The sequence below is a fragment of the Capsicum annuum genome, chromosome 11 (genome assembly GCF_002878395.1).
Source record: "Capsicum annuum cultivar UCD-10X-F1 chromosome 11, UCD10Xv1.1, whole genome shotgun sequence".
NCBI lineage: Eukaryota > Viridiplantae > Streptophyta > Magnoliopsida > Solanales > Solanaceae > Capsicum > Capsicum annuum.
In genome coordinates this window covers 124362849-124373221 of record NC_061121.1, presented here as the reverse complement: position 1 = coordinate 124373221, position 10373 = coordinate 124362849, and the positions used below count along the sequence as shown (strand labels likewise).

At 38.1% G+C, this 10373-nt stretch overlaps 1 protein-coding gene across 1 annotated transcript; it reads left to right on the top strand.

The window, feature by feature from the left end:
• Window positions 1-2786: 2786 nt before the first annotated feature.
• LOC107856594 (glycine-rich protein DOT1) lies at window positions 2787-3262 on the top strand. The gene is made up of 2 exons (XM_016701580.2): window positions 2787-2955; window positions 3066-3262. The coding sequence occupies exons 1-2, from the start codon at window positions 2787-2789 to the stop codon at window positions 3260-3262; spliced, it is 366 nt and encodes a 121-aa protein (XP_016557066.2).
• The last annotated feature ends 7111 nt before the right edge of the window (window positions 3263-10373 follow it).

Sequence of the window (10373 nt, the reverse complement as noted above, 5' to 3'; positions counted from 1 at the left end):
AATATATAATAAAAAGGATAAAATAGACATAAAATGATAAATTAACTCTTTATATTTTAAATTAACTTGACGTGTTATATGAGGCTAACTTAAATTTTTTCACAAGTATTCTTTATAATATTTTTATTATATCACTTCTAATTAGTTATTATAAGTCATTTAAGACATATCTGCTTCGCTGCTTCAATCGTGATTTTACAATATCACCATAATTAATTATTATGATAATCTAAGCATTAAAAAGATAATAATATTTTATTAAAAAGGTAAGATAGACACAAAATGATATGTCAACATAAAAATATCGATTCACCGTCGAAATTATATTAGTATCACATAATTTGGGACAGAAGAAGACATAAAGTAACATATATTATTTGAAAATGGGATAAGAAGCATTGTAAATCACAATAATTAAGAACTTAAAAAATATATATAAAAAATATTAAAAATAAATTATTGACTGTCGAAATTTTATCTGTGTAACATAAATTAAAATGGAGAGAATATTCGTATATATTAAAAAATTATGTAAAAATCATTACAAATCACATAATTAACAACTTAAAAAATTTAAAAAATATAATCTCAAAATTATATCTAATTTTTATTTATATCACATAAATTATAACAAAAAAATAACATACATTAGGCATAGACCATCAACCTCTAGTCATATAAATTACTGTAAGTCACAACAAGTACTAACATATATTGAGCATTGAGGGAAATACAGAAGAAAAAAATATCGAGCAAGATATCATTGCCTTTTTCCTCAATATTATTTCTAGTCTGTAGAATTTAAAAAGCAAACCCACCCCGTTCCTCCCAAGCCCCCACCGCTCTCTGTCACCATTTATTTATTGCTTTACTAGTGTGCAAGGCATAGATATTTTGATAACACTAATATGCAAAAGAGATTAATTTTGAGGAAGATTATTTCCTACTTATTTCAATTGTTTAGTATAGGAGTAAAAGAAAAAAAATATAGTACAATGAACTGATGTCAAAATTGAGTTTGCTAGATTGGTCCAACCAATACAAAAGTGATTATATAAGTGGATAAAAATCTAGCTAGATTGTTGCAACTACAGGTGGCGGCACGTCTTTCGTTTGGACATTCTTGGAAAAGTACATGATGTACATCTTCTTTGAAAGTTTCAAATATATTAGTTGAGGAGACATACGTCGATTTCGAAATATTTATCGCACCATAAAATTATCGAAATACCCTTGGTAGTCATTTAATAAGGAACAAAAAGATATTTATAAAAAATTACTACCATGTATAATTCAACTACAAAGGTCTAAATAAAAATATTATTAAAATAATACATGAGGACAAAACTAATAAATATAAAAAAAAAATATGCATCTGTAACTATTTTATTGCACCATAAAAATGAGAACAAAACTAATAAATATAAGAAAAAAGTAATATGCATATGTAACTATTTTATTGCACCATCAAATTACTGAAAATACCCTTGGGTATAAAAATCAAGTAATTTAATAAGAAACAAAAAGATATTTATAAAAAATTACTAGCATGTATAATTCAATGATAAAGGTCTAAATAAAAATATTATTAAAATAATACATGAGGACAAAACTAATGAATATAAGAAAAACTCAATATGCATCTGTAACCATTTTATTGCACCATAAAAATAGGATAAAACTAATAAATATAAAGAAAAAGCAATATGCATGTATAACCATTTTATTGCATCATAAAATTATCAAAATACCTTGGTAGTCATTTAATAAGAAACAAAAAGATATTTATACAAAAATAGTACCATGTATAATTCAATTACAAAGGTCTAAATAAAAATATTATTAAAATAATACATGAGGACAAAACTAATAAATATAAGAAAAGCAATATGCATGCTTAACCTTTTTACTGCACCATAAAAATAAGGACAAAACTAATAAATATAAAAAAAATAATATGCATGTGTAACCATTTTATTACACAGTAAAATTCTCGAAATACCCTTAGTAGTCATTTAATAAGGAACAAAAATATATTTATAAAAAATAGTACCATGTATAATTCAATTACAAATTTCTAAATAAAAATATTATCAAAATAATACACAAGGACAAAACTAATAAATATAAGAAAAAAATAATATACATATGTAACTATTTTAATGCACCATAAAAATGAGGACAAAACAAATAAATATAAGGAAAAACAATATGCATATGTAACCATTTTATTTACTATTATATATAAGCAAAGATTGGGGTGACTAAAATTATCCAAATACGCTTGATAGTCACTCCAACCTTCACTTATATATAATAATAATAATAATAGTAAAAATAATAATAGTAATAATAATATTAATAATAATAAATAATAATAATAATAATAAGTACCCAGAAAAAGATAAATGAGTATCACCGGTAGCAGTCGCCTAGCCGCTGGAATCGCTGTTTCACGCCACGTGTCTCTTTCTTACTAGCTGGATTTCAAACATGTATCTTTTCCCCATTTCAAATTGGCCCAATTACTGCGGTTAAAAAAAAATTAAATATCCAAAGAGAGGTGAATATCCAAAATTTATTATTAGACTTATATATAAGTAAAGGTTTTTGGACGACGAAGATAAGTCTGTCATTTAACATTTGAGATTACTGTTTAAATAACCCACGTGAATAACAATTCTAATCAGCAAGAGAATATGTGGTAACTCTATTTCCAGGTGTCCTTTTGTATATTCTACATCATTCACATATATATCTCTAAGAAAAAAAATTAGCATTAGATCATGGCTGGTATATACGGCTACAACGATGGGCGATCCACTCCACCACCTGCTGACGGTAGTTTCTGCGGCGATAGATACAGCAGCTCATCTGCTGGTGGTAGTGGTGGATACGGTGGATCAGGAGACGGTGGAGGATATGGCGGTGTATACGGTGGCCCAGGTTGTGGAGGTACGGCTTTAGCGATGGAAGATCAGCTCCGCTACCTGCTGATGGAGAATACATAGGCTCCGGCAACGGTAGATACAACGGCTCATCCAGTGGTGGTATTGGTGGATAAGGTGATTTCGATTGTCGTGGTGGATGCGGCAGCGGTGAATATGGTAGATACGGTGGTTTTGGCGGCAGCGGTGGTGTATACGGTGGTAGGGGAGGCACCGGTGGTGGATACGGTAGTACGAGTGGCACCGGTGGTTCTGGTGGCAGCGGTGGTGAATACAGTGGTTCTGGCGGCGGCGGCGGCGGCGGCTTAGCATAAATTGTGTATAGTTGTAGTATCATGACTACGAACTTTTTATTTGAAATAATATAATTGCATTTTCCTAAATGATATTGTATTCATGCTTCAAACTTCTGTTACATATTAATTTTATTATCTTAATCTAATATATAGGCCCTTCTCTAAATGTAGTTCTAGCCTCCAGTTTGACTCAACTTAGTCAATTTATGCCTTACAAATTGCCTCCTCCTTTTTCCCTTTAATTGTATATTTTCTCGACTTGCATAGGTTATTTTGTCTGGTGGGCTCGATGTGATCAGGACTGAATGACATGAGTCACGACAAATTGACAATCAGGTACTAATTTTGATATTGCTATTGTAGTACATTGGTCAAAACTAATTAGCGGTGAATCATCAGGTCGCGCGACTACTGCTGCTTCAACTATTTTAAATACTTTTGAGTTTTGTTGGAAAGAACCTCGAATAAAGTGGAAAAGATGGAAATGATTCATACGGCTGACCAACGAGCGTTTGATTGAACGAATGGTTGGTTGGTTGGTTGATTGATTGATTGCACCTCTTTGTCTAAAGGAAAATACGTTCACAAAATTGCATCCTTTGCCACTGTTGAGCAGAGAATGAAGTAATGGAAATTTAGTAACTTTACAGACTATAAGCTCCTTTTCTTGGTAGTCGTATATTCCAACAGGTAATCTTCCTATTTCTCTTGTATTTGTCTCTGTGTTTCTGGTATTATTTCCCCAAATGGTCCATTTTGTGGTTTCAAGTTTTGGGGTATTCATTTTAATTTCTTGCTTCTGGTAAATTTTCCTTTTCTCTTTTTTGTGGTGATTTAATTTCTTGCTATCATTTCTGATTCTGTATGGGGTTTTGATTTTCTGTTCAGTCTTCAATTTTGAGCTGAAAAGATTACAGATTGGTCTCTGTGTGTCTGTATGTGTTTCAGACTTTTTATGAGGTTTTGTCTACTGTTATTAACAAAAAAACTTACAACTTTCTCTTTATTCTTGAATTTTGAGGTAGAAATTTAGCCTTAAAAGTTCGTATTTTTTTGTGGGGTTTTCTGTATACTTAAAGATCAAAGATTGGTGTGCAACTTATGTACAGAAGTTAACATACTATCAGATCAAAAATAATAACCGCTGCAATGACTTGTATTCTCATTCATTTTGCATCCTCATTTTGGTGCTTTTCATCGCACAGATGTTTGTTTTATTGAGCTGTGATTTGGATGTTGACATTCTTAGAACTAGCACTTACCTTCTCCTTTTTGACTGCCGGTCATGTTAGTTCTGGTATGGCACCGGATCCATTTTCCTTCTAGCTAGATGCCGTAGTTTAGTCTTTAGCTTCTTCGTAGCTCATTGATTGTTCTTAAGGTGTCGGTGTGTTGTGATTCCCTCTTCATTTTTGCTTTGATTTACATCTCACATTTGTTTGGCTTGTCGCTTCTCTTATGTTGTCCAAGCATATTTTCGCAGTTGATGTTTACCAGGCTCTTGTGGTTTTGATCCTTCATTGATTTCCATCGATTTTCAGAAAGTGGAATGAGCATCCTAAGCTGATACCACCACTGTCCATTCATCGATTTGTTTAGTAAATTTTCAAATATCAGTCTGTATGTGTCTCATATTTTTTCCTCCATGTGTATTTAAAATTTTGTACTCTTTTCTTTTTTATTTCTATTGTTATTGTGTACTATTCTCCCTTGATGCCTGATGCTTGTGTTTTTCATACCTGCAAAATTGAAAAAACTGTTAGTATAAAACATATCCTCACAATTCTTCTCCCGAAGGACTTCAACTTGAGATTCATCTTTCTCTTCCTTCTCCTGACCAACTTTTACCTTCTGTGAGATCTGATTCTTAAGTAGGGCAGCAGTAATTTATCGCTATTTACTATTTTTATGCCTTGGGGTACCTTCAGGTCCCTTATATTTAATGCACAATTATTTATCATCCTTTGGTTGGATCTGACTTACACTACGGCTAACCCACTATAATGTTTTTGAGTGTCAAGTCTCTACGTATAACACATAGTACGTCTTTGTAAAATGGGGCTCAATAATACACAAGCATTGACATTGTTGTTGATGAGCCTTGCTATCTGTCTGAATAATGCTCATGATTCCACGACACTTGTTCTTGCAATTATTATATTTGGCGATTCAGCTGCTGATGTAAGAAATAATGACTATATTCTTACACTTTTTAAAGCCAATTATCCACCTTATGGAAGAGATTTTGTTACTTATCAACCTACTGGTAGATTCTGTAATGGAAAATTAGTCATCGATATGACTGGTAACTTATTTTCTTCGAGGTTTATATGCGCTTAGACTATACTCTTTTCCCTTTTTAGTTGTGGTCTAATGTTTGCATTTCTTAGGACTCTCAGGTATGTTAATTGTCAGGTCACATTCCAAATTATCCACATGCTTATCTGAATGGAATGCCCTTAGCAGTTGAAACTTATTAATTCATTTTGTGAAGTATTCTGTATTGAGAATTAATGAGTTAATTTCTCTGACAGCACTCAACTAACATTGTTTATCTTAGAAAGCCATTCGACTATATTTTGTACAGAAAAGTCACTCAGCTATTGTCATTTCATCTATATCTTATGTAGTAATTTTTGTAATCGGCTGTTGTAGCTGATGCACTTGGCTTCACTACTTACCCGTCTGCTGACTTGAGCCCTCAAGCATCTGGTAAGAATCTACTTATTGGTGCTAATTTTGCTTCCGCCAGTGCTGGCTACGATGATAAAACATCCATCCTCAACGTAAGTTTTTCAAACAACTGTTTCCTTAGTAATTGTCGTAAATAAATTCCGCTAAAAATAGTTGTTGTTGGTAGCTACAATTGGTGTATCACTGTCTAGATAGAGAATATATATAGTGAATTGCGGCATTTTAATTGTCTCTCAAGACCATTTCTGTTGGGGCTAACTGTTTTGACAATATTTTTATGATGCAACATGCAATTCCATTGCCTAAACAGATGCAATTGTCCTTCTAGCAAGTTCAAGAATGTAATTGTATGATTTTGTTCCATAAAGGAATTTATATACCATGAAGCATATTGTTTTAATATTCAATTAAATGATACTTCATTTAGTTGGCATCTATTTCACTTGGATCGCTGCTTTTGAAGCTTCTTCTGTGCAACAGATTCTATTTGGGTATTGTGATACAAGTATTGGATATACAAGTGATCGAGATAGAAAAAGAGATCAAGAGAATCGAGCTTGAGTTGATTTGGGGTTTAATTAGTGGCTAGACTATTATTACTGTTTCATTACCTTACTGTTCACAAAATCTGTTATTGTTGTAGCTGTTAGTTACTGTCACTGTAGCATTTCTAATTAGTAGTTAGTTAGAGGTAGTAGGTAGGTGCATGATCGCAACCTCTGATTCCTATATTACCATGTTTGTCCATTAAAACAGATGTGGATGATTTCCTCCTATTGTAAGGACTGCAGTTTCAGTGGATGGGAAATTTGAACACATTGTTCTCTCTTGTAATGCTACTTCTGATCATGCATAATGTGGATAGAGAGATAAAGCAAGAAGGGCCTTGAAAGTAAGTTGTCTACACTGATATTACGACTGATGGCTTGTGATATAATATCAAACAAATTGTCTTTGTACTTTACACTATTATAGCCTAATTTTTACTTCTAAATATGTGCGAGCTTAGCTGTAAGCTACCTGAGATATATCTTCCCTGAGTTCATGGTTATGCGTTGTCAATGCTATGTGATGTACTTCTAGTTTTGACAAGTTTTTTCCATTCTTTCTAAGTGTACTACACTGATTTTTGAGCAAGAGGTGTTATTAGTAGCTTTATTAACATCTGAAATTTTTTGTTTGTATATAAAATTTTACTTACATGTTTGAAAATATATAACTAAGTTCATGAAATTGAATCAACAACAACAACAACAACAAACCCAGTGTATTCCCACCTAGTGGGGTCTGGGGGGGTAAGATGTACGCAGTCCATACCTCTACCTCTGATGAAGTAGAAAGGCTGTTTTCGATAGACCCCCGGCTCAAGGCACGCGATACCACACAAACACATAGTGCAGCACAGAAGCAGATTACATAACATAAATACGGCACCCATAAGTAATATAAAGCAGAGGAAAGCAGTGGAAAGCACACAAATTCGTAATACAACATGAAACACGGAACACAGAATCATGACAAGAATAAAACCCCCACCAAGTAATTTCCTACACTAGCGACCCGAACTGGCCCTAATCCTCTGCCGTAATTCGCGTCCTCCAAACCTTCCTATCTAGAGTCATGTCCTCGGTGAGCTGTAACTGTTCCATGTCCCGCCTAACCACCTCACCCCAGTACTTCTTCGGCCTACCCCTACCCCGCCTAAAACCATCCAACGCTAGCCTCTCACACCTACGAACCGGGGCATCCATGCCCCTCCTCTTCATGTGTCCGAACCATCTCAATCGTGCTTCCCGCATCTTGCACTCCACTGAAGTCACACCAACCTTCTCCCGGATAGTCTCATTCCGAACTCTATCCCCTCTAGTCAGTCCACACATCCAGCGCAACATCCGCATTTCTGCCACCTTCATTTTTTGGATGTGGGAGTTCTTAACTGGCCAACACTCCGCTCCATACAACAAGGCCGGACGAACTACCACCCTGTAGAATTTGCCTTTAAGCTTGGGCGGCACCTTCTTATCACACAGCACCCCCGACGCGAGTTTCCACTTCATCCATCCCGCCCCAATACGGTGCGAGACATCCTCGTCAATCTCATCGTTACTCTGGATCACGGACCCAAGATACTTGAACTTGTCCCTCTTACATACCTCCTGAGCTTCCAGCTTCACTACTACCTCATTCTCCCGCCTCACGTCATTAAACTTGCATTCCACATACTCTGTCTTGCTTCTGCTCACCCTGAACCCTTTAGACTCAAGAGTTCGCCTCCACACCTCTAATTTGTCATTCACACCCCCTCGAGTCTCATCTATCAGAACTACATCGTCTGCAAAAAGCATACACCACGGCACCTCCCCTTGAATACGCCGCGTCAACACATCCATCACCAACGCAAACAAAAAGGGACCAAGAGTAGATCCCTGATGCAATCTGACAGTGAAATGCTCCGAGTCTCCTCCCGCCGTCCTCACCTGGGTTTTCGCTCCATCATACATATCCTTAATTACTCTGATATATGCCAGCGGTACCCCACTCACCTCCAAGCATCTCCAAAGCACCTCCCTGGGGACTTTGTCGTAAGCCTTCTCCAGGTCGATAAACACCATGTGCAGATCCTTCTTCCTCTCCCTATACTGCTCCACCAACCTCCGTACCAGGTGGATTGCCTCCGTCGTCGAGCGGCCGGGCATAAATCCGAACTGGTTCTCCGAAATAGACACTATCCGTCTCAGCCTCACCTCGACCACTCTCTCCCAGATCTTCATCGAGTGACTCAATAACTTAATCCCCTATAGTTATCGCAACTCTGAATGTCCCCTTATTCTTATAGAGAGGGATCATGGTACTCCACCTCCACGCCTCGGGCATCTTTGCCGTCCTGAAAATTTCATTAAACAATCCAGTCAACCACCTTACACCAGCCTCTCCAACGAACTTTCAAAACTCCACCGGTATCTCATCCGGCCCCGTCGCCCTACCCCTTCGCATCCTGCGGACAGCCTGTCTAACCTTTTCTACCTTAAAACGTCTACAATAGCTAAAATCCCGACATTCCTCTGAGTGCTCCAGTTCCCCTAACACAATAGCTCTATCCTCTTCGTCATTCAAGAGCCCATGGAAATACGACTGCCATCTCTTCTTGATGTGGCCGTCCTCCACCAACACTCTACCGTCCTCCCCCTTAATGCACCTCACCTGATCGAGGTCACGACCCTTCCTCTTCCTAGCCTTAGCGAGTCTAAACAACTTTTTCTCCCCTCCTTTCCCCTGTAACCCTGCATACCAGCTCTCAAAAGCGGCCGTCTTAGCAGCCGTGACTGCTGACTTCGCCTCCTTCCTTGCTAGCTTGTACTCTTTCCTGTACACCCGCTTCTCCTCTTCGTCCTTACTTTCTACCAACTTAGCATACGCCCCTTTCTTGGTCCCCACTTTCTTCTCCACCTCTTCATTCCACCACCAATCCCCCCGATGGTGCCCGGCCCGGCCCCTAGAAACACCCAACACCTCACTTGCATTCTCCCTGATGCACCTTGCCGCCCTGTCCCACATACTATCCACGACCCCCCTACACTCCCACACCCCCATTCCCGCCACTCTCCCCTATCTCCCACGCATTCACTGACGTCAGGCCGCCCCACTTAATTCTCGGTCTACCCTCCTTACTCCTCCTCTTTCTATTCTTCTTTATACCCAAATCCATAACCAAGAGCCTATGCTGGGTCGAAAGATTCTCACTCGGGATGACTTTACAGTCCTTACACAACGCCCTATCCCCTTTCCTAAGCAACAAAAAGTCAATCTGAGTCCTGGCTACCGCGCTTCGAAAGGTGATCAGGTGCTCGTCCTTCTTCGGGAAGCCCGAGTTCACCACCCCCAGCCCAAAGGCCCTCGCAAACTCCAATAGGGTCGCCCCCTCTTCATTTCTCTCCCCAAAACCAAAACCACCATGCACATCCCCAAAGCCTCCCGGTAGCGCCCCGATGTGCCCGTTGAAATCCCCTGCTACAACAATCTTCTCCGAACTAGGCATGCCTCTCACCACCTCCTCCAAAGCCTCCCAAAACCGCGTTTTCTCCTCCCCCTCCGATCCCACTTGCGGCGCATAAGCACTACACACGTTCAGGGTAAACCCCCGAATGACCAACTTAATAGTCATCAACCTATCGTTGATCCTCTTCACCTCCACTACCTGACCTCTAAGCTCTTCATCTACTAAGATGCCAACTCCATTCCTACGCCTGTCGCTCCCAGAGTACCACAGCTTGTAACCATCCACATCCCTAGCCTTAGACCCTACCCACTTGGTCTCTTGGACACACGCAATGTTGATCCTCCTCTTCCTAAGAATCTTCACGAGCTCTATGGACTTACCCTGAAGGGTCCCTATATTCCAAGACCCAACCCTCAGCCTACCATCCCGCCCTCCACT